This window comes from Takifugu flavidus, chromosome 22 (assembly GCF_003711565.1).
Source record: "Takifugu flavidus isolate HTHZ2018 chromosome 22, ASM371156v2, whole genome shotgun sequence".
Lineage (NCBI taxonomy): Eukaryota > Metazoa > Chordata > Actinopteri > Tetraodontiformes > Tetraodontidae > Takifugu > Takifugu flavidus.
The window spans coordinates 183,208-207,500 of NC_079541.1; the positions used below are offsets into that span (position 1 = coordinate 183,208).

Sequence of the window (24,293 nt, forward strand, 5' to 3'; positions counted from 1 at the left end):
CAGGAGGGAGCCGGGTGGAGGGAGCCTTGAGAATGCTGTGGAAAACCTGAAAGATGTCTTCTTTGCCATCTGCCACTTTTTTATTTTACTATCATTATTTTACTCTTTACTACTGTATTTTCTTACTTCATTACCCAGTATGCATTGCTGTGCAAAGGTTTCATGGATGTTTCCATGCCAGCGTTACACTCAGAGTTTGGAGGCAAAATGAGACAAACTGAAACCTTTCCACGTTCCAAAATCCTGATTATGGAAAATAAACTGAAACTCTATCTTCCAGTTTCTTTGAGGGACTGTAAACACACGTTCTGTTGGATTTCGGAGGTTTGTGCCAGGATGCGTAGAGGGAAGGTGAGGAGGTCAGAAGAGAGGGATGAAGTTTGCTACAGAAGATGATAAAGTTCCACCAATCCTGCAGGCACTCAAACTAGGCTGGAGCCTGTTCATCAGTTCTGCTCCATGTTGTCTTGGTTTATACTGCAGCCGGCCACCAGGGGGGTTCCAGACGTACTGGACTAACTCAAAACCATCATCAACACAAGGCGGCTCGGTGAGGTTCAGCACTTGAGCTCATCTTGGAGAGAGGGAAGCTTTTCCATCCCAGCTGGGGGGTGTTGATGCCGCTGGGTCTGGCAGGGCTAGGTTGCTGCTGCCGCTGGGTCTGGCAGAGCTAGGGTTGCTGCTGCCACTGGGTCTGGCAGGGTTAGGGTTGCTGCTGCCACTGGGTATGGCAGGGTTAGGATTGCTGCTGCCGCTGGGTCTGGCAGGGTTAGGGTTTGCTGCTGCCGTGGGTCTGGCAGGGTTAGGGTTGCTGCTGCGCTGGGTCTGGCAGGGTTAGGGTTGCTGCTGCCGCTGGGTCTGGCAGGGTTAGGGTGCTGCTGCTGGGTCTGGCAGGGTTAGGGTTGCTGCTGCCCTGGGTCTGGCAGGGTTAGGGTTGCTGCTGCCGCTGGGTCTGGCAGGGTTAGGGTTGCTGCTGCCGCTGGGTCTGGCAGGGTTAGGGTTGCTGCTGCCGCTGGGTCTGGCAGGGTTAGGGTTGCTGCTGCTGTTGGGTCTGGCAGGGTTAGGGTTGCTGCTGCCGCTGGGTCTGGCAGGGTTAGGGTTGCTGCTGCCGCTGGGTCTGGCAGGGTTAGGGTTGCTGCTGCCGCTGGGTCTGGCAGGGTTAGGGTTGCTGCTGCCACTGGGTCTGGCAGGGTTAGGGTTGCTGCTGCTGCACTGGGGTCTGGCAGGGTTAGGGTTGCTGCTGCTGTTGGGTCTGGCAGGGTTAGGGTTGCTGCTGCCGCTGGGTCTGACAGGGTTAGGGTTGCTGCTGCCGCTGGGTCTGGCAGGGTTAGGGTTGCTGCTGCCGCTGGGTCTGGCAGGGTTAGGGTTGCTGCTGCCGCTGGGTCTGGCAGGGTTAGGGTTGCTGCTGCCGCTGGGTCTGGCAGGGTTAGGGTTGCTGCTGCCGCTGGGTCTGGCAGCTGCCATATTTTCATCATCAGGGGTGAGTTCTGCATGTTGGGAGCTTGTTGATGACATCATGGGAACGCTTTAGGCGGGTCCGGCGCTGCCAATCGGAAAGGGTGCGAAAAGGGGCTTCTTTCACGAGAGGAAGTTAAAGCACGTCTGCTGCCCCCGGTGGCACCCTGGGGTATTTATGTTTTTAATCCAGGGTTTTGGACTTTCTGTGTTTCTAAAAAAAGGTTCAGATACGAAGAGATGAGCTCCTGCCGGAGCCTCTGCTACCCAGAATCCTCCTGTGCATGGCTGCATGGACGTCCTCCAGCGAGGGAGCGTCTCGCCTCTGAAAATCCCCTGGCAGACGCTGGCTGACTCCAGACCAGGACCCCCGCCCTCGGCTCCCCAGACAGCCCATCATCCCTTCAGAGTGGAAGATGTTAGTCACCTCAGCAGCTTCGTGGCCACGTCCAAGATTTACAAATGACGTCGGAAGAAAGTGAATTCTGTAACTTTGAGGCCAGAAGATTTACCTGTCCAGAAGGAAGCTGGTCATCACTCAAAGATCCCTGAAATCATCTGGAGGACTCAGACTCTGAGGAACAGAAAGGTTCTCTTGTCTGATGGAAGCAAGACTCAATTTTGTGGACTTGGATGTAAATGATCATGTGTGGAGGAATGATGATTGATGGTCCAGAATGATCTGAGCCTCAGGCTGGGTTGATGGTTCACCTTCCAACATTCATCCTGAAGACAAAGTCAAACAACAGAGGAGATTCTAAGGAGAACCCTCTGAGTGAACCAGCCAGAACCCTGACTAGAACCCAATCAAACATCTCTGAACATGTCTCCATCCAAGCTGGCAGAGCTGGAGAAGACCCTAAATCCAGGTGTGGTGTCATACCCAAGAAGACTGGAGGAGGTTGCAAGTGTTGCTTCAGCTAAAAGTGAGATGTCAAAGAAACATCTGAGCTGTTGTTTCACCACATTTGCTGAAGAAGAAAACGGTTCCACTCCCCACAGCAGAGCTGCTGACAGATGCAACTGTGACGTTTCATGGTCCAAACAGTCCTTGGTCGGCTGTCGAGGCACCACTCAGCGCTCCATAAGGGATCTTTCTGCTGGTTTGGAGCCGCAGCTTCATGTCAAATTCCATCCTGTGGCTTTTTCACGGCGTTGCGACTCATTTGTTCGTCTTAACCAGACAAAACATTTCACCAAATGAGTCAAATCACGCCGCCACGCCTCGGCTGCACCTCAGCAGAGGAAAAAGAGGCGTGTCTCTGTCATGTAGCCTTAGCAATATAGCTTTGAACGATAGCCATTGACAATGCTAACGGTTGTGGTACCAATCAGAAGGGAGGGTCATCTGTGTCCTCTTTAATATTCTTTAACGTCAGTGTTATTCTTTAATGTCCCAGTTATTAGTCTGAGCCGTTTCCTGTTGACCACGGAACCTCATTAAAACCTCATGTCGTCTGGTTGCCGAGTAACGATGAGGATGTTTTATGACTCTCAGGAATGCTGGGACGTGTATCTTTGGAATAGAAAGTGGCGGATTCTTGATTCCGTCCAGTTTTATCTTTGCTTGTCAATTTGGGTTCATTTGAACCAAATAAATAAAAGACTTTAACATAAAGAAATTCCACCACGTTAAGCGGCCTTTAATGCCCCTGATTGGTGGAGCTGATTCCACACCAGCTGTTGTCCCATGAGAACGTCCTGAGGACGGCCACGCCACGATGGCCACGCCCACTGAGCCAGAGCGGCCACACCCACGTCGGCCTCGCTGCAGTCACACACCAAACGACTGGAGACGTGACTCAAACGTGCACGTGTTGCTCGGAGACATGCGCTCGTCCACTTCCTGTTGGACTGACCGAGCTAAACATCAGCTGGTTCAGCTCCATCGACGTCCAACCTTCAATCAGAACAAGTGATAAGGAGAAACATCTAAAGATAAAGGACCTAACATGAAACACAAGGTAATGATTCTAATCACTGGTGATATTATGGCCTGGGAACATAAAAGAGGCACTAGTGAGTCGCCGTGGCAACACCAGACAAAGAACGGATTCAGATCCCGAAACAAAAACATTAGTTCAACATTTGCTTTGAAAGAAAATTGATTTCAGCCTTATTTTGGTGGAAGTGAGTCGAAGCGTGGCCCAACACACTGAGCAGTGATGATGTCACCATGTTTGTGCCACAACACCCCGCTGTTGCGCAACAGTCTGATCGGAGCCGCTGGGACCAACACCAGCGGGCCCCCAACACCAGCGGGCCCCCCAAACACCAGCGGGCCCCCAAACACCAGCGGGCCCCCCAACACCAACAGGGCCCAACACCAACGGCACCCCAACACCAGCGGGCCCCCAACACCAACGGGCCCCCAACACCAGAGGGCCCCCCCAACACCAACAGCCCCAACACAACGGCCCCCCAACACCAACGGGCCCCCAACACCAGCGGGCCCCCAACACCAACAGGCCCCAACACCAACGGCCCGCCCCCCAACACCAGCGGGCCCCCCAACACCAGCGGGCCCCAACACCAGCGGGCCCCAACACCAGCGGGCCCCCAACACCAGCGGGCCCCGAAGGTCTCCACCCCTCCCACCAGCGCTCTGCTGGACCACTGACCTGCGGCCTGTTGCTACGGCGACCTTTCTGGTGGAGTTCATGAAGAGCAGCAGGCAGGTGGGGCGCTGCTGCAGACGCAGAAGCGACGCAGACGCAGACGCAGACGCAGACGCAGACGCAGACACAGACACAGACACAGACACAGACAGCTCTCAATATTTACCTGAGGGAGCAGCAGTGCTGCGAGCACCTTCACCTGTCCGCCCCTTAATTTCTGTTTGGGTGTCTGGGTGTGGACACCGCGGCGGCTGATGGATCACATGGTTGTTTGTCTCAGAGCTGAGTCACCACTTCTTGTCATAACTTTTGTCAGTCACTCCAGAGAGAAAGAGTGACCCAGCAGGGTGCGAGGGAGGAGCGAGGAGGGAGGAGGGGATGGGGAGGAGGAGAGAGGAGAGGAGAGGAGAGGAGGGAGAGGAGCCGAGGAGGGAGGAGGAGATGGATGAGGAGGGAGGGAGAGGAGGAAGAGGGGAGAGGAGAGGATAGAGGCGGGAGAGCGACGATGGAGAGGAGAGAGAGAGGAGAGGAGAGTGAGGGGAGGAGAGGAGAGCGAGGAGAGGAGAGGAGGGGAGGAGGAAGAGGAGGAGGGAGAGGAGGAGGAGGGGAGGGGAGGAGGAGGAGTAGGAGGAGAGGAGAGGAGAGGCTAGGAGAGGATGGAGGAGATTGGAGGAGAGCGGAGAGGAGGGGAGGAGAGAGGAGAGAGGAGAGGAGAGGAGGAGAGAGAGGAGAGGGGAGGAGAGGAGAGGAGAGGAAGAGGAGGAGGAAGGAGAGGAGAGGAGAGGAGAGGGGAGCGGGGAGGAGGAGAGGAGGAGATGGAGAGGAGAGGAGAGGAGGGAGGAGGAGAGAGGAGGAGAGGAGAGGAGAGGAGAGGAGGAGAGGAGAGGAGAGGAGAGGAGAGGAGGAGGAGAGGAGGAGAGGAGAGGAGGGAGGAGGAGAGGAGGAGAGGAGAGGAGAGGAGGAGAGGAGAGAGAGGGGAGAGGAGAGGAGAGGAGGAGAGGAGAGGAGAGGAGAGGAGAGGAGGAGAGGAGAGGAGAGGAGAGGAGTTGAGGAGGAGGAGAGGAGGAGAGGAGAGGAGAGGAGAGGAGGGGAGGAGGGAGAGGAGAGGAGAGGGAGAGGAGAGGAGAGGAGAGGAGAGGAGGAGAGGGAGAGGAGAGGGAGAGGAGAGGAGGAGAGGAGAGGAGAGGAGGAGAGAGGAGAGGGAGAGGAGGAGAGAGGAGAGGAGAGGAGAGGGAGAGGAGAGGAGAGGAGGGGAGGAGAGAGGAGAGGAGGGGAGGAGAGATGAGAGGAGAGGAGGAGAGGAGAGGAGATGAATGAAGATGAGCTGATCTTGTGCCCTCTAGTTTAGTCGGTTTAGTTGCTTCACAGTCGTTAAACATTTAGACGTCGGCTATTTTTACTTCTTGCTTTTGTGTTTGCATTGAATTGTGGGTAGTTTCATGTTTGGGTGCGTTGAGGCTTCCCTACAACAACATCTCTGTCATGAGGGTTAATTGACTGACCTCGTCTGCTCAGCCCCAAGTTGGACGTTAGCGATAGCTGCCTGTGATGTCATCAGTGAGGGACGATGACCTCACAGAAAAGAAGCAGAACTTCATGATATAACCGCTAAATCAGTCAAGCAGCAGGAAATTGTGATTTATTTCAGCGGTGAGACAGTTGTGAGTGTTGGACCACAGGCTAATTTTCTGAGTAGCAGCGGTGGTGTGGGTCAGGACCTGGTCCACCTCAGCCTTCTGTGGCCACCGCACTTTAAAGCTTTACAGTCGTGGTTTTGAAGGTGGAAGACGAAACAATGCAGCGCAGCAGCGGTTCCACAAAACGTTCCCCGTCCGTCCAAACGAAACAGCTGTTCTGACACAACACGGCCTGTCTGAACATCTGGCGTCTAAAAATAGAACGCTGTGCTAACAAGTCTGACTACGACACCGGAACACGTCCGGATTCCCCATCACGCCCCAGAAACTGGGCTCATGTATTCACACGTGAAGCTGCTTCCTCTGATGTCTCAACATGTGACCAGCAGCTTCAACAGCTTCAGCCCCCCCAGGAACACGGGCGCTCGCATAATCCAGTGAGCTCAGGACGATCAAAAACAACATACAAGACGTACCCGGAGTGTTCTCCACAGGGGGAGTGGATACTGCATCACCTGTGTGAATATGACATCACCCCTGTGAATGTGACATCACCCCTGTGAATATGACATCACCCCTGTGAATGTGACATCACCCCTGTGAATATGACATCACCTGAGTGAATATGACATCACCTGAGTGAATATGACATCACCTGAGTGAATGTGACATCACCCCTGTGAATATGACATCACCCCTGTGAATATGACATCACTGAGTGAATATGACATCACCTGAGTGAATGTGACATCACCCCTGTGAATATGACATCACCCCTGTGAATATGTCATCACCCCTGTGAATGTGACATCACCCCTGTGAATGTGACATCACCTGAGTGAATATGACATCACCTGCGTGAATATGACATCACCCCTGTGAATATGACATCACCTGAGTGAATATGACATCACCCGTGAATATGACATCACCCCAGTGAATATGACATCACCTGAGTGAATATGACACCCCCCCCCCCCCCGTATAAATTCAGTAATATGAGCAGGTTGGTGATGTGATCACTTCACTCAGTTTACAGAAACCGTCCGACAGGACAGGACAGGACAGGACGTAGGAGGAGGACAGGACGTAGGAGGAGGACAGGACAGGACAGGACAGGACGTAGGAGGAGGACAGGACAGGACAGGACAGGACGTAGGAGGAGGACAGGACAGGACAGGACAGGACAATCTCAGGAACCTTGATTTTGATTTGTTGTCATCATCATGGTGGAACATTCTTTATGAGTACAGACATTGTTGGGTCCACTGTCCCTGGTCCACTGTCCCTGGTCCACTGTCCCTGGTCCACTGTCCCTGGTCCACTGTCCCTGGTCCACCACAGGGGAATTGTCCCTGCTTGTCCCAAGTTTGTGCCAAACAGGAAACCAACTTGACTGTGTGATTTTCAGAGCAGATCAAAGACTTCAGTTGATGGAAACAGGATGTGAGGATTCTGTCTGTAGCAGGTCTGTTCTGATGGATTTGGAGCCTTGACACATCAGAGCGCAGCATTCCTGCCCAGCTGAGATCTGATTCAGGATCAGTCAGTCCTGTGAAACCTGGAGATGCTAATGTGGAGCTGAGGCTAAGGGCAGAGCTAAGAATTTTGGTTTATGGAACTGGGAATATAAATGTGTATGTAAATATTTTCCACTATATCACAAGAATAAAGGAATGTTCTGCTCCATGTGGCTCAGGTGTTGTGGTAGTAGGGGGAGGTTCCAGAACACCCTCAGAACCATGCTGAGGTCCCCTTGAGCAAGGGACCAAAGCCCCAAAGGCTCACACAGGGCCCTGCAATGAGCTGGCCCATCCAGGGGTGAGTCCCATATGCAGCTATGCTCCAGCACCTCCCTGTGACCCTGGAAGGGATAAAACAGGCCAAAAATGACCTGCGATTTAGCATTAGCATCAACAAAGTCCCCGAGCGAGTGGGCGGGGGCGGGAGGAGTGTGTGTCATGTTTGCAGCAGATGTGACCTCCTGCACTTTTCCACAGAATCTCTCAGGAAAACTCAGGTGGAAAAGAACATTCCAGTAAATCGCAGGGGCATTTATTTAGACTGGGCTTGTCAGCCATCACATCCCATCAGAAGCTCCACAGACAGTTTCTCCAGTTGCGGAGGCTCAGCGGATCCTTCCCTAACCCTCCACGGAGGCAGTGCTGCTCCTGCAGGACCAAACGGAGGAATCCTCGTAATCAGTGAGGGACCAATGAACAGGAAGTGCTCCTGTTCATCAGGGAGGAGGAGTCAGCCTGTGGAAAACTGAAGTAAGAGGCTGGAGGCTGATGCACCGAGAGCCTCTTCCTGAATGGGTTAGGGTGGTTAGGGTTAGGGTTAGGGTGGTTAGGGTAGGGTTAGGGTGGTTAGGTTAGGGTTAGGGTGGTTAGGGTTAGGGTTAAGGTTAGGGTGGTTAGGTTAGGTTAGGTTAGGTTAGGGTGGTTAGGGTTAAGGTTGGGGTTAGGGTTAGAGGGTTAGGTTAGGGTGGGTTAGGGTTAGGTTAGGGTGGTTAGGTTAGGGTTAAGGTTAGGGTTAGGGTTAGAGGGTTAGGTTAGGGTGGTTAGGTTAGGGTGGTTAGGGTTAAGGTGGTTAGGGTTAAGGTTAGGGTGGTTAGGTTAGGGTGGTTAGGGTTAGGGTTAGGGTTAGGGAAGGCAGCTCCAGCTCCAGGACGGTGCCTAAACTCTCATTACTAGCATTACTTTGGCGTGATGTCAGTTGAGTCCCTGGCCTACAAACATTAATCCTTCACATGATCGTCACATGATCGTCACATGATCGTCACATGATCAGTCTTTTGAATTGTTGGATGGAAGTGATTTTATGGCCGTCCTGGAGCAGTGCCCCCTGCAGGCTGAGATGGTGAATATATTTTATGAACATTAGGGTTAGGGTCCATGTTCATGGTCGGGTTTGGAACAACAACAATAAAAAAGAGTCAAAAGAAATAAAAGATTTGACCTTTTTTCTTTCAGACAAATTTCAATTTAATCCAAAACACACTTTACAATTCAAAAGCCTTTGAACATACCTTTAGAAGCAGCACATCTCATGGACTAACGACCCAGTCAAACACAGACGAGAACACTCACGTGCACAAACTCACCTGGATCAGAAGGTGCTCGTGATGGTTCCGTTCTCTTTGTTTCATCATGAGTGGTTTTCTTTTTCTTTTGTAATATCATCACTACTAGAAAAAGGGAAGTGTTGTGGTTGTGGTTTTCTGCCTGGTTTTGTTCTCTCCTCTCCTGCCCCCCCCCAGTCTCATCAAGCTCACCTGGGCAGGTGAACGGCAGGAACAGCTGGACCTGCTGAAGCCAATCAACAGTCTCAGGATGTTCTCAGCCCTCTCAGGTAATTCCTCATGTTATGCTGCACCTCCTGGGTCAGCTGGGGTCAGTCAGGGTCAATCAGGGTCAGGGTCAGTCGGGGTCAGGGTCAGTCGGGGTCAGTCAGGGTCAGTCAGGGTCAGTCGGGGTCAGTCGGGGTCAGTCGGGGTCTTCTCCGTCCTCAGATATCAGCACTATTAGTTCAGCCATAAATGATGACTTTCTCAAAAATACACTTCCTGTTTTTCATTCAGGGGTCAGGGTTAGGGTTAGGGTTAGGGTTGGGTCAGGGTCAGGGTTAGGGGTTAGGGTTAGGGTTAGGGTTAGGGTTAGGGTTAGAGGGTTAGGGTTAGGGTTAGGGTTAGGGGTCAGGGTTAGGGGTTAGGGGTTAGGGTTAGGTTAGGGTTGGGTTAGGGTTAGGGGTTAGGGGTTAGGGTTTGGTCAGGGTCAGGGTTAGGGGTTAGGGGTTAGGGTTAGGGTTAGGGTTAGGTTAGGGTCAGGGTTAGGGGTTAGGGGTTAGGGGTCAGGGTCAGGGTTAGGTTAGGGTCAGGGTTAGGGTTAGGTTAGGGTTAAGGTTAGGGGTTAGGGGTTAGGGTTAGGTTAGGGTCAGGGTTAGGGGTTAGGGTTTGGTCAGGGTCAGGGTTAGGGGTTAGGGTTAGGGTTCTTTCCTCGCTGATGTGGAGCTCAACATGATGAACATGAGCTGACGGATGTGAGTGGAGATGAATGCTCAGGGAGCAACTGCAGCTAATTTAGCCGTTAGCATTAGGAATGTGCTGGATTGCAGAGAGTTTGGAATATTTGTGCCTCAAAGTCGGGCTGTTTTTTCTGTTTCTTGAAGTTTACGGCTGAAAGAAAAGCTCCCTGTGAAAGTGTGTGTTTGAACTGGTTCCATCTCAGCTGGGTCATCAGTTTCTCCTAAAGCCCGAGCTCAGCTCCTTTTCACTGAGACCTGATCGAAGCACCTGGAACCGCTTCAAGGACTCCAGGGTGGTTCTCCAAAACCAATAAACAAAGTGTGTTCTGAGGTGAGCGGTCCAACCGTTCATCAGTCCACACCCAGATCATCTCTGGAGCCGCCGGCCTTTCTGGGCCTTCTGGGCCACAGAAGCAACTGGCCTGGTCCTCTGAGCCACCATGACGTCACTGTGTCCCAACAGACGTGACGAAACAGTGGACACAGACGCTCTGTGCTGGACAGACACGAAGACAGAGACAGAGACAGAGACGGAGACGGAGACAGAGACAGAGACAGAGACAGAGACTGAGACTGAGACAGAGACAGAGACTGAGACAGAGACAGAGACAGAGACTGAGACTGAGACAGAGACAGACACTGAGACAGAGACAGAGACAGAGACAGAGACAGAGACTGAGACAGAGAGAGACAGAGACTGAGACTCTCTGTCTCTGAGAGACTGAGACAGAGACAGAGACTGAGACAGAGACAGAGACTGAGACAGAGACTGAGACTGAGACTGAGACAGAGACAGAGACTGAGACAGAGACAGAGACTGAGACAGGACAGAGACAGAGACTGAGACAGAGACAGAGACTGAGACAGAGACTGAGACAGAGACAGAGACAGAGACTGAGACAGAGACAGAGACAGAGACAGAGACAGAGACGAGACAGAGACAGAGACAGAGACTGAGACAGAGACAGAGACAGAGACAGAGACAGAGACAGAGACTGAGACAGAGACAGAGACAGAGAGAGACAGAGACTGAGACAGGACAGAGACAGAGACTGAGACTGAGACGGCCGGTTCCGAATGTTCTTCAGCCTCGTCTCTTCCCGTTAAAAAGGTCTCGACTTTTCTTTTCATTCCTGTCCAAAAAAGAAGGTGGACAGAGAGGACAGAGGGACTGGTTCTACTGGGACAGAGGACAGAGGGACTGGTTCTACTGGGACAGAGAGGACAGAGGGACTGGTTCTACTGGGACAGAGGACAGAGGGACTGGTTCTACTGGGACAGAGGGTAGAGGGACTGGTTCTTGTTGTCCTCTGGTGGTTCTTGCTGCCACCTGCTGTCCCCGTCCTGGCGTCCCCGTCCTGGCGTCCCCGTCCTGCTGTCCCCGTCCTGTTGTCCCCGTCCTGGCGTCCCCGTCCTGCTGTCCCCGTCCTGTTGTCCCCGTCCTGGCGTCCCCGTCCTGCTGTCCCCGTCCTGCTGTCCCCGTCCTGGCGTCCCCATCCTGCTGTCCCCGTCCTGCTGTCCCCGTCCCCCCCCAGCACTTCCTCCTCCCAGGACGCTCTGACGTGTCCGTCTGATCCTGTTGGAGCTGCTGAAAAGGTTCAACGCTGCAAACGTGACGTCTTCTTCATTTCAGGATCTGGAAAGTCCTGGAACTGGAGCAGCACCGATGTGCTGGGTAATAGATAGGTAATAACAGATATGCTGGGTAATAGATAGATAATAACAGATGTGCTGGGTATAGATAGGTAATAACAGATGTGCTGGGTAATAGATAGGTAATAACAGATGTGCTGGGTAATAGATAGGTAATAACAGATGTGCTGGGTAATAGATAGATAATAACAGATGTGCTGGGTAATAGATAGGTAATAACAGATGTGTGTGTAATAGATAGGTAATAACAGATGTGTGGGTAATAGATAGGTAATAACAGATGTGCTGGGTAATAGATAGGTAATACCAGATGTGTGTGTAATAGATAGGTAATAACAGATGTGCTGGGTAATAGATAGGTAATAACAGATGTGTGTGTAATAGATAGGTAATAACAGATGTGCTGGGTAATAGATAGGTAATAACAGATATGCTGGGTAATAGATAGGTAATAACAGGGACGGTGATCACAATCATGTGATTTCAGCTGTGTTTCAGTCTCACTGTTGGGAACTCATGGAGCTGCTCTCCTGGGAGCAGCTCCATCACCTGGTTGCTCTCTTCTGCGTTATCAGTTAGCTTGGTTAGCATGTGAACACAGGGGTTCCCTGGTCTCAGCTGTATGCAGCTGGACATGAGAACAGGCCAGAAGGCCGAAGGGTCCGATCACAGCTGAAGAACCTGGAGCCTGTTCAGGGTCCGGATGTGCTGACGGTGCTCTGAAGCCTTGTCTCAGGTCTGGTTCACATTAGCGGCTCTGCCATGTTAGCGCTGCTGATTGGTTCCCAGGATGCTCCATCAGGATCACAGATCAGCTCAGAGCGTCCATGCCCTTTACAAAAACATACAGACTGTTAGCGACTGCGTCACCTGCGCACACACAGCACACCTGCACGCCAACACACCGATGATGTCACCAAGGACACTTCCGCCATCACAAGTAGGAAAACAGAACAGTTCATCAAAGCAGGAAGGTGAACCTGGTAAACCTGTCGAGTTTTAACACACACACACACACACACACACACACACACGCACTCACACACACTCACACAGACACACGCACACACAGACACACGCACACACACACACACACACTCACACACACACACACACACACTCACACACACACACACAGACACACGCACACACAGACACACACACACACACACTCTCACACACACACACAGACACACACACACACACTCTCACACACACACACAGACACACGCACTCACACACACACACACACACACACACACACACACACAACACACACACACACACGCACACACACACACACACACACACACACACACACACAGATGCACAGACACACACACATTGTGTGTGGATCTGGTCAGTGGCTAATTAGCTGTTAGCTTGTGTTTGTCTGCGCTGATTCAGGGACCAACTGGATCAGTTTTGTGACCAGTGCAGCTCAGAAACCGTCTCCAGACTCACTAAACGTGGGAATTGTCTCAACTCAGATGATGCCACCAGAAGACAAAGGTCACAGGTTTATCAGGGTCCTTGGGGAGTAGAGCTCCATCTCTCCTCAGGTCCCATCAGGAACAAGAGGAATCAGTCCTCGTCTGCTTTCTAACGGGGATCTAAAGGTTCTCACAATAACGTTCCCACAGTAGCAGCAGCAGCTTTGGTCAACACGTCCGGGGATTTGAGCTAAACCCTGCGCTCTTTGTTCTGCCCCTGGTATGCAGCGCTGACATCTGAGCAGAACAGCAGCTGGGTGGGACCAGCTCAGGGTCCCACGGGTCTTAAGACCAATAACAGACCTCAGTGTCCACAGGTGCACGGAACCCTGCAGCCTGGGCCTCCCAGAACAAACACGGAGAGAAGATGCAACCCAAGGAAGAAGGGGATCGCATTTCTCTGCAGAACCAAACTGCCGGTCTTGATCCAAACCAAATCTGGAGAATCAGATTGGAGATAAAGTGTCAACATCAACATTAATCTTCAGAAACGGAAGCGTCGGCTGCTGCCTCAGCTTGTTCCTCGCGGCTATTAGCAATCAAGCTAATGTAGGAACCTCCTGCTAACTGTTAGCATGAGCTTTGGCACAGGTGTGTCCTTCCCTGATTATTTAAGAATATTTGGACTGTGTTGGTTTAAAACTGGATCAACTGTTGAAAGGCTTCCTGGCGTGTTAGCGAGGCCCTGATGAGCCGCTGGGAGTCAGCGTGTGTTGGTGAATCATGCTAGCCCTTTTCAGAGCTCATCTTCATCATCCTCATCGCTAATAGGAGACGGCCTCGGGCCGCGTTAGCTCCCGAGCGTCTGAACCTCTGATCCACAGGAAGCGTCCGCTGCTCTGGGGGGACGAGACATTAAAGCTCCCTTCGTCTCAGCGCGTCTCCTGCTGCTAATCAGCCGCCGCTGCAACGAGCTGACGAGTATATGGAGAGACGCTCGGAAAGTTCAGGGAGGAGGAAATCTGTCTCTCTGTCCCTGTCTGTCTCTGTCCCTGTCTGTCTCTGTCCTGTCTCTCTCTCTGTGAGTGTCTCTCTGTCCCTGTCTGTCTCTCTGTCCCTGTCTCTCTGTCCATGTCTCTCTGTCCCTGTCTGTCTCTGTCCCTGTCTGTCTCTCTGTGAGTGTCTCTCTGTCCCTGTCTGTCTCTGTCCCTGTCTGTCTCTGTCCCTGTCTGTCTCTCTGTGAGTGTCTCTCTGTCTCTGTCTGTCTCTGTCCTGTCTCTCTCTCTGTCCCTGTCTGTCTCTGTCCCTGTCTGTCTCTGTCCCTGTCTGTCTCTGTCCCTGTCTCTCTCTCTGTGAGTGTCTGGAAGACACTTTGTCCTGCTTGCATTTGTCTTTTGAGCTGTAAAATCAAACCCATTCGGTCGCACACGTTCTTACATAAGTTAATTAGAAGAATTAATCCTGACTCGTTTCCTTGATTGGTCCTCGGTGGACGATCCGAGCCGCCGCAGGGTGGACACGCCGCTGCTCCACTCAGCCGAGTGAGTTATTCCCTAAAACGGAACATTTACGTTTGATCTTCTTCATCTTCTCCTGTCTGGTTCAGTTTACATCCCATCATGGAAGCTTCTGGACGTCCCCGAAGCTTCTGGACGTCCCTGCGGCTTCTGGACGTCCCCGAAGCTTCTGGACGTCCTCGTGGCTTCTGGACGTCCTCGCGGCTTCTGGACGTCCCCGAGGCTTCTGGACGTCCCCGCGGCTTCTGGACGTCCCCGAGGCTTCTGGACGTCCCCGAGGCTTCTGGACGTCCCCGAGGCTTCTGGACGTCCCCGAGGCTTCTGGACGTCCCCGAAGCTTCTGGACGTCCCCGCGGCTTCTGGACGTCCCCGAAGCTCTGGACGTCCCCGAGGCTTCTGGACGTCCCCGAAGCTTCTGGACGTCCCCGAAGCTTCTGGACGTCCCTGCGGCTTCTGGACGTCCCCGAAGCTTCTGGACGTCCCCGAGGCTTCTGGACGTCCCCGAAGCTTCTGGACGTCCCCGAGGCTTCTGGACGTCCCCGAGGCTTCTGGACGTCCCCGAAGCTTCTGGACGTCCCCGAAGCTTCTGGACGTCCCTGCGGCTTCTGGATGTCCTCGCGGCTTCTGGACGTCCCCGAAGCTTCTGGACGTTCCCTGTTCTTCTCCTGTTCTTCTCCTCCAAACTTCAACTGTTCTAAATGACGAAGGTGAAACATCTCTGAGAACATGAAGGAAGTCCAGATGAATGTTCTCTGAGAACTTTCATCGACAGAATTGTGACTCTTTCTCAGATCCGCATTCACTGCATGTGTTGTCGTCATGTGCAGACCGGGTGGAACCAAAACCCCTTCTGGAGTCTGTGGAGCATTGAGGTCACCGGGTCGGCCCAGGGGTCACCGGGTCGGCCCAGGGGTCATGTGGTCGGCCCAGGGGTCATGTGGTGTCTAACTTTAGCTCCGTTAGAGCAGCTTCCTGTGTTCAGGTGAGGCAATGAGGCGTGAGGAGTTGGGTCGTGGCAGGAAGACCCACCAGACGATGTTTCCATGGTTCCGCCTGACTGGAGGCAGCCGCTAGCATGACCAGCGCCTGTAGCTTCAGTATTCTGGAGCTGCTGTTCTGTGTTCTGGCTCATGGTACCGCGGGTTTCGACTGCCCCCCTCCTGGATGGCATCTGAAGGACCTCCTGCTGACACACTCACCCTCACCTGATTGGCTGGTAGATGTGACTCTTCCTACGTGCCGATTGGCTGCCAAACTCCAAACTACTTGTATTCCCAGTGGGCAGGAAATAAGAAGTGGAAAATGTGTCTCTGCCCAGTTCCTGCATGTGGTTCTGATTTAGCCCGTGAGGGCTGGTGTTGTGATTGGCTGCTGGAGCTGCTTCCTGTTTCAGATCCTCTCTGAGTGGCGTCCTCTTTGATTTTGGTACCTGGGTGTTTCACGGCGCCACCCGCCGTGACTTCATCTCCCTTGAACAACGTTGGCGCTGCTGGCCCCACATCGTGGTGGACGGGGTAATGGCTTCCCTGAGGGTTCCGCTCCACTCCGCTGGGCCCCAGAACCAATTACAGTAATCAGAAACAGAGACGAGCCACATGTGGAGCCTCAGGTGGGAACAACAGCCCAACAGTGCGGAGCTCGAACCTCTTCGGCTCAATGACGAGAAAGCTCAACACTGGGTCACATGACAGTGTTTTAGCTGTGGATGCTAACTCTTTGATGTGATGATAACCCCAAAGGTCCCCCGTTCCAGCAGCTCGTGTCCTGGAGACGAGGGGACGAGGAGACGAGGAGACAAGTTGATGAGGGGACAAGGGGACGAGGGGACTAGGGGCCGAGGAGATGAGGGGACGAGGAGACAATGGGATGAGGGGACGAGGAGACGAGGGGACTAGGGGCCGAGGAGACGAGGGGACTAGGGGCCGAGGAGACGAGGGGACTAGGGGCCGAGGGCGAGGAGACGAGGGGGCGAGGAGACGAGGAGACGAGGGGACTAGGGGCCGAGGAGACAAGGGGACTAGGGACAAGGAGACGAGGGGACGAGGAGACGAGGGGACGAGGTCTCCGGGGTGCTGTGAGTCTGCGTCCTGGTGTGATGCTAACCCTAGCCTAGCCTAGCCTAGCCTAGCCTAGCCTAGCCAGAGTCCAGCGCAGAAATCAGTCTGAGACACATCAAGATCATTTCTGAGTTGAAAATCGTTGTTGCACAACCTGAATATCGGATATTTCTGATCTGTCCCATCTACAGGTAAACAAACAGGCTGATTAGCCGTTTATTATATATATTTATACATTTTCTATTCCGGAGGCTCAAGTGTGGTGAACAAACGTGTTATTTTCACGCTGGTCAGACCAAGGTGTGTTTGGCTCAACCTCCGTTACCATGACGACAGCATAAATCCTCTTTCATGTTTACATTTTCATCCAGAGGTCTTTCATCACCCAGTTGCTTTTCCACACGTCCCCACACACGTCGTTTGTGCCTCATTAGCTGACCTTTGACCCTAACCCTCTGCTGAGGTCTAAAAATAAACGTGTGGAGCAGAACTTTGTTTTTGGTCCAGTGAACAGAACTGGCCGGAACCAGGTGAGGGACCGGCGGAACATGATGAACCATGTCATCAGGACACACGAATACACACTAACCCTCTAACCCTAACCCTAACCCTAACCTAACCAAACCTAATCTAACCTAACCGAATCTAACCTAACCCGAACCCGAACCGAACCTAATCTAACCTAACTAACCTACCCTAACCGAACCCGAACCCGAAAACCTAACCTAACCTAAGCTAACCTAACCCTAACCCAACCTAAACCTAACCGAAGCTAACTAGCCCTAACCTAATCGAACCGAACCCTAACCTCTAACCCTAACCCTAACCCTAACCTAACCTAACCTAATCTAACCTAACCTAATCTAACCTAACCGAAACCCTCGAACCCTAACCCTAACCCTAACCGAAACCTAATCGAACCGAAACCTAATCTACCCTAACCCTAACCCTAAACCGAAACTACCTAACCTAACCCAACCCTAACCCTAACCTAACCTAATCTAACCTAACCTAACCTAATCTACCCTAACCCTAACCCTAACCCTAATCTAACCTAACCCTAACCCTAACCCTAACCTAACCTAACCTAATCTAACCTAACCCTAACCCTAACCCTAACCCTAATCTAACCTAACCCTAACCCTAACCTAACCTAACCTAATATCTAACCTAACCCTAACCCTAACCCTAACCCTAATCGGATGCGGGGCTGATGGGGGGCAGATAAGGGACGGATGAGGGGCTGATGAGGGGTTGATGGGGGGCTAATCTCATCGTTCCGTCCTTCTCCATCAATGAATGTGTTGGGAATTCCTCTGGAATGATTTCATATTTCACTTTATCTGTTATTAATGACTTCACTCTTCAATCGTTAGGGTTAGGTTCATTCTTTAATTTTGGGTTGATTTCCAATTTTCATCCTGAGCTTCAATTTTTATTTCAGAGGGAAATTTTTCATCTTCAGCTGAAACCAAATGTCAAATATGAAAGACTGAGTCAAAAGATGATTCAATTCTGACTTTATTCTCAGATTCTGAATTACCAGGAAATTGGATCGTTCATTTAACTCCGAGCTGTGGGAGTGAGGTTAGCATGTTTAAACACTCGTTATTAAGAGAAAATAATTGGACATTTACATGTGATCAGTCTGACGCTGCTTCTGAGCTCCGGGGGGGTGAAGGAGGTAAAGATGACCATCTCTGGGTGGGCGTCATGACGACAGACGGGGACCAGATTCACCAGATTAAAGGTTTAAGGGTCCAGCAACCACGTTAGTCTTCTCCTTCAAATTAAACTGCAATTGATCAGAGCCAATCAAATCATTCAAGTTGACAAAACAGAAATGTTACTTTTATGAGTTACTTTTTTAATGTCAACAGTGTCCAAACATCTCCATCATCTGTCGGCTAACAGGGCTAACAGGGCTAACAGGGCTAACAGGGCTAACAGGCTAAGGGTTAAAACTATTCCCTCAGGTTCGTTTCACATTTGTCACGATTCACAATAAGATGCCAAAGCACTGACACAACAAGAACAACTGGAACCACTTTCAGACCACCAAAGAAGAAGCTAAATTGCTAGAGCTAACTAGCACGGTTGCTTTTTCCTCGCTCCCCTGCCAACTAATAAATGTATATTTCTGTGATCGGAAGCAGCGGGTTAACAAAGGTGTGAATCTCTTAGGGTTGGGGTCAGGGTCAGGGTCAGGGTCAGGGTCAGGGTTAGGGTCAGGGTCAGGGGTAGGGGTAGGGTTAGGGTTGGGGTCAGGGTTACATGGACAAGGGTTAGGGTCAGGGTCAGGGTCAGGGTTACATGGACAAGGGTTAGGGTTGGGGTCAGGGTCAGGGTTAGGGTTAGGGTTGGGGTCAGGGTTACATGGACAAGGGTTAGGGTCAGGGTCAGGGTTAGGGTTACATGGACAAGGGTCAGGGTCAGGGTTAGGGGTAGGTGGACAAGGGTTAGGGTCAGGGTCAGGGTCAGGGTTAGGGTCAGGGTTACATGGACAAGGGTTAGGGTTAGGGTTGGGGTCAGGGTTAGGTTACATGGACAAGGGTTAGGGTTAGGGTTGGGGTCAGGGTCAGGGTTAGGGTAGGGTTAGGGTTAGGGTTACATGGACAAGGGTCAGGGTCAGGGTTAGGGTTAGGGTTAGGGTTAGGGTTAGGGTCAGGGTTAGGGTTACATGGACAAGGGTTAGGGTTAGGGTTGGGGTCAGGGTTAGGGTTACATGGACAAGGGTCAGGGTCAGGGTTAGGGGTAGGTGGACAAGGGTCAGGGTTAGGGTCAGGGTTAGGGTCAGGGGTAGGGTTACATGGACAAGGGTTAGGGTTAGGGTTGGGGTCAGGGTTAGGGTCAGGGTTAGGGTCAGGGTTACATGGACAAGGGTTAGGTTAGGGTTGGGGTCAGGGTTACATGGACTAGGGTTGGGGTCAGGGTTAGGGTCAGGGGTAGGGGTAGGGGTAGGGGTAGGGTTACATGGACAAGGGTTAGGGTTGGGGTCAGGGTTAGGGTTAGGGTTACATGGACAAGGGTCAGGGTCAGGGTTAGGGGTAGGTGGACAAGGGTCAGGGTTAGGGTCAGGGTCAGGGTCAGGGTCAGGGTTAGGGTCAGGGTTAGGGTAGGGTTAGGGTTAGGGTCAGGGTTAGGGGTGGTGGACAAGGGTCAGGGTTAGGGTCAGGGTCAGGGTTACATGGACAAGGGTCAGGGTTAGGGTCAGGGTCAGGGTTACATGGACAAGGGTCAGGGTTAGGGGTAGGGTCAGGGTCAGGGTCAGGGGTAGGGGTAGGGTTACGTGGACAATAGCGCCCCCTGCGGACGACGTTTGCACACAACCTTCTGGTTTTGCAGATTAAAAGTCGAAGAGTCGTTTCATCATTTGCAGAGGTTCCAAATTTAAACTGCTTTCTGATTTTGTCTGTTTCGAGCGCTTTAAAAATCAGTTTAAAGTAAGATTTTTAAAAACAACACATTTTCAAATCCCTAAGAATTGTTGTGACATTATTTTTTAGGGTTAGGGTTTCATCCAGATCACAAGAAGAACTTAAAGCCCCGATGACTCGGGGATCAAATGAAAATGTTGGCTCGAAGGGTTGATCTTCATGGATCTTCTAGATCTAAAGTGTGTCACGTGTCCCAACCTCACGGATCAAAACATATCGATCTGTCGCGTTCCCCATGTCCACTTCACGGACCGCGGACACGGTGGGACATTAGAAACTCGCTCCACGGTCAGCGTCAGGTTAAGGTGTTTGGTGACACACCTGTTGAACGAGGAGAAAGAGCACGGGTCAGCCATCCTGCTCGCTCCGCTGGCACGCGACAAGTGAGCGGCACACCGGCAAGTAACGGAAGCGCCTCTCTGGCACGTCCGTCACAGCCCTTTCAGCGTAAAGCTCCGCCAATGACAGCATTTTATTTTGAACTGTTCTTTCTTTCATTTCAAGCAGCAACAGAATGTGTGATTGTAGCGCCGGAACCGGTGGCCCAGACTGGATCTGCAGGCGGAGAAATATTTGAGCAGATCAGCCGGAGTTCCTTTGCTGTCTAACCGCGAGGGGGCGCTAACCCCCTTCTTTGCCCCTCCATCTCTGTTCGGTCCCATGGTTGTTTCCCATCCTTCGGAATGGAAGGACACAGGATGACAGGACGACCTGACGGAGGACTGGGTTTTCTGTCATGAACCCGTCTGACGGTTCCGGTTCTTTCCTTCGTGAGGAAGCGGACAGCCGGTGCCGGTGGGCCCGCTTCTCCTCCTGGCTGGAGTGCGTGTGCGTCGTTACCTTCGACCTCGAGCTCGGACAAGCCATAGAGGTAGCGAACGATGGTTAGCTTAGCACAGTTAGCTTATTATTTAAAATATGCCGGCGAATTATCTAAAGCGTTTGTGGTTGCCATAGTTACGGCGTACATCCAGTTATAGCTACATCGATCTGCTGGGTATTGATCGCCGCGTTTGTTGACAGGGAACCGCGAATTCATGTTTTTCTGAATATATTTCAGAAAGCTGAAGCAGCGCGTGGGTTTTAGGGGTTAGAGACCCAGGCACAAAGAAAGGTTCTGTTCATGTGTGAGCACTGTGTGGACGAACCGGGTCCTGGTGGGTCGGGACATTTGTGTGGACTAACGGGTCCTGGTGGGTCGGGACATTGTGTGGACTAACGGGTCCTGGTGGGTCGGGACATTTGTGTGGACTAACGGGTCCTGGGGGGTCGGGACATTTGTGTGGACTAACGGGTCGTGGTGGTCGGGACATTTGTGTGGACTACGGGTCCTGGTGTCGGACATTTGTGTGGACTAACAGGTCCTGGTGTCGGGACATTTGTGTGGACTAACGGGTCCTGGTGTCGGGACATTTGTTGTGGACTAACGGGTCCTGGTGGGTCGGGACATTGTGTGGACTAACGGTCCTGGTGTCGGGACATTTGTGTGGACTAACGGGTCCTGGTGGGTCGGGACATTGTGTGGACTAACGGGTCCTGGTGGGTCGGGACATTTGTGTGGACTAACGGGTCCGGGTGTCGGGACATTGTGTGGACTAACGGGTTCCTGGTGGGTCGGGACATTTGTGTGGACTAACGGGTCCTGGTGTCGGGACATTGTGTGGACTAACGGGTCCTGGTGTCGGGACATTGTGTGGACTAACGGGTCCTGGTGGTCGGGACATTTGTGTGGACTAACGGGTCCTGGTGTCGGACATTTGTGTGGACTAACGGGTCCTGGTGGGTCGGGACATTTGTGTGGACTAACGGGTCCTGGTGTCGGGACATTTGTGTGGACTAACGGGTCCTGGTGTCGGGACATTTGTGTGGACTAACGGGTTCCTGGTGGGTCGGGACATTTTGTGGACTAACGGGTCCTGGTGTCGGGACCTTTGTGTGGACTAACGGGTCCTGGTTGTCTTCCAGCTGCTGCTCCCGGAGGACGTGAAGCTGACGGAGAAGGAGGTAACGAGCCGCACGTTGCTGCTGTTTTGGCCTGTGTTGATTGTGTGTCTGTGGCTGGTTTTGGCAGAAGAGCAGCGTCTGTTACCTGTCCTTCCCAGACTCGTACTCAGGTGAGCTCAGCGCAGCTCCTCCCTGCTGGCTGCAGCAGGACGGGGACGCCAGGCTGCACCCTAACCGCTCATGTCCTCTCCCCTGTCCCCTCCCGTGTCCTCTCCCCTGTGTCCCTCCCGTGTCCTCTCCGTGTCCCCTCCCGTGTCCCCTCCCGTGTCCTCTCCCGTGTCCCCTCCCGTGTCCTCTCCCCTGTCCCCTCCGTGTCCTCTCCGTGTCCCCTCCCGTGTCCTCTCCCCTGTCCCCTCCCGTGTCCCCTCCCCTGTCCTCTCCCCTGTCCCCTCCCGTGTCCTCTCCCGTGTCCTCTCCCGTGTCCCCTCCCGTGTCCTCTCCCCTGTCCCCTCCCGTGTCCCCTCCCCTGTCCTCTCCCCTGTCCCCTCCCGTGTCCTCTCCCGTGTCCTCTCCGTGTCCCCTCCCGTGTCCTCTCCCCTGTCCCCTCCCGTGTCCTCTCCCGTGTCCTCTCCCGTGTCCCCTCCCGTGTCCTCTCCCCTGTCCCCTCCCGTGTCCTCTCCCGTGTCCTCTCCCGTGTCCCCTCCCGTGTCCTCTCCCGTGTCCTCTCCCGTGTCCCCTCCCCTGTCCCCTCCCGTGTCCCCTCCCGTGTCCTCTCCCGTGTCCTCTCCCGTGTCCCCTCCCGTGTCCTCTCCCGTGTCCTCTCACGTGTCCCCTCCCGTGTCCTCTCCCCTGTCCCCTCCCGTGTCCCCTCCCGTGTCCTCTCCCGTGTCCTCTCCCCTGTCCCCTCCCGTGTCCCCTCCCGTGTCCCCTCCCGTGTCCTCTCCCGTGTCCCCTCCCGTGTCCCCTCCCGTGTCCCCTCCGTGTCCCTCCCGTGTCCTCTCACGTGTCCCCTCCCGTGTCCTCTCCCCTGTCCCCTCCCGTGTCCTCTCCCCTGTCCCCTCCCGTGTCCCTCCCGTGTCCTCTCCCCTGTCCCCTCCCGTGTCCCCTCCCGTGTCCCCTCCCGTGTCCTCTCCGTGTCCCCTCGTGTCCCTCCCGTGTCCTCTCCCGTGTCCCCTCCCGTGTCCCCTCCCGTGTCCCCTCCCGTGTCCCCTCCCGTGTCCTCTCCATGTCCCAGGATGCCTCGGGGACACTCAGTTCAGCTTCAGGTTTCGTCAGTCGGTCGGTCGCAGAGCTCTCCAGCTGACGGAGGACGTCTACAACAGAGACGCCCCCGTCTCGCTGCAGGTCAGGGACCTGCTGATGGACGTGGTGAACACAGGACCACTGATGACATCATCACCCACTGTCCTCTCTCTTGATGTCACATTTTGTCTCCACAGAGGGAGGTGTCCCATTTCTTTGGTTACGTCTACTTTCGACAAGTGAAGGACGTCTCTGTGAAGAGAGGATACTTCCAGAAAGTCAGTCACTCCTGTCTACTCCTGTCCCCCCTGTCTACTCCTGTCCCCCTGTCTACTCCTGTCCCCCTGTCTACTCCTGTCCCCCCGTCTACTCCTGTCCCCCCGTCTACTCCTGTCCCCCCTGTCCCCCTGTCTACTCCTGTCCTCCCCTCTACTCCTGTCCTCCCCTGTCTACTCCTGTCCTCACCTGTCTACTCCTGTCCCCCCTGTCTACTCCTGTCCTCACCTGTCTACTCCTGTCCTCCCCCGTCCTCACCTGTCTACTCCTGTCCTCCCCCCTGTCTACTCCTGTCCTCACCTGTCTACTCCTGTCCTCCCCCGTCCTCACCTGTCTACTCCTGTCCTCACCTGTCTACTCCCGTCCCCCCTGTCTACTCCTGTCCTCACCTGTGTCCTCCCCTGTCTACTCCTGTCCCCCCTGTCTACTCCTGTCCTCACCTGTCTACTCCTGTCCTCCCCGTCCTCCCCTGTCTACTCCTGTCCTCACCTGTCTACTCCTGTCCTCCCCCGTCCTCACCTGTCTACTACTCCCTTCCCCCCTGTCTACTCCTGTCCTCACCTGTCCTCCCCTGTCTACTCCTGTCCTCACCTGTCTACTCCTGTCCTCCCCCGTCCTCCCCTGTCTACTCCCGTCCCCCCTGTCTACTCCTGTCCTCACCTGTCTACTCCTGTCCCCCCTGTCTACTCCTGCCCCCCCTGTCTACTCCTGTCCACCCTGTCTACTCCTGTCCCCCCTGTCTACTCCTGTCCTCACCTGTCCTCACCCGTTCACACCTGCGACACATGAGGACACGTGTCTCTCTGTTTCAGTCGTTGGTGCTGGTGTCCAGGTTACCTTACGTCCACCTGTTCCACTCGCTGCTGCAGATCATCGCACCTGAGTTCTTTGAGAAACTGGAGCCCTGCCTGGAAACTGGTGAAGACACCGTCTTTGTCCTCACATGGGCCCGTCAGCAGTGTCCCGTAGGACATCACTGAGCTCTCTTGTCTTCACAG

General features: G+C 53.4%; 1 protein-coding gene and 2 long non-coding RNA genes across 6 annotated transcripts in view; 1 reads left to right on the top strand and 2 right to left on the bottom strand.

Moving 5' to 3' along the window:
- Window positions 1-17,899: 17,899 nt before the first annotated feature.
- Window positions 17,900-20,281, bottom strand: LOC130519240 (uncharacterized). Its single transcript, XR_008948267.1, has 2 exons — window positions 20,155-20,281; window positions 17,900-18,191 (listed from the first exon to the last, which is right to left on the bottom strand). It is a non-coding gene; the product is annotated as an uncharacterized LOC130519240 (long non-coding RNA).
- A 60-nt stretch (window positions 20,282-20,341) lies between these two features.
- The window catches only part of dennd6b (DENN/MADD domain containing 6B), a 9,220-nt gene continuing 5,268 nt past the window's right edge, over window positions 20,342-24,293 (top strand). The window contains exons 1-6 of one of the 4 annotated variants that reach the window (XM_057022455.1): window positions 20,343-20,704; window positions 21,799-21,837; window positions 21,905-21,947; window positions 23,012-23,121; window positions 23,217-23,297; window positions 24,108-24,213. In XM_057022455.1, coding sequence (XP_056878435.1) covers window positions 20,570-20,704; window positions 21,799-21,837; window positions 21,905-21,947; window positions 23,012-23,121; window positions 23,217-23,297; window positions 24,108-24,213 — 514 coding nt within the window. In that variant the 5' untranslated portion in view covers window positions 20,343-20,569. Of the gene's footprint in view, window positions 20,705-21,798; window positions 21,838-21,904; window positions 21,948-23,011; window positions 23,122-23,216; window positions 23,298-24,107; window positions 24,214-24,293 lie in introns of all 4 variants that reach the window. The other 3 variants (XM_057022458.1, XM_057022456.1, XM_057022459.1) reach the window with 3 other exon arrangements.
- Window positions 23,201-24,115, bottom strand: LOC130519241 (uncharacterized). Its single transcript, XR_008948268.1, has 3 exons — window positions 24,040-24,115; window positions 23,845-23,962; window positions 23,201-23,315 (listed from the first exon to the last, which is right to left on the bottom strand). It is a non-coding gene; the product is annotated as an uncharacterized LOC130519241 (long non-coding RNA).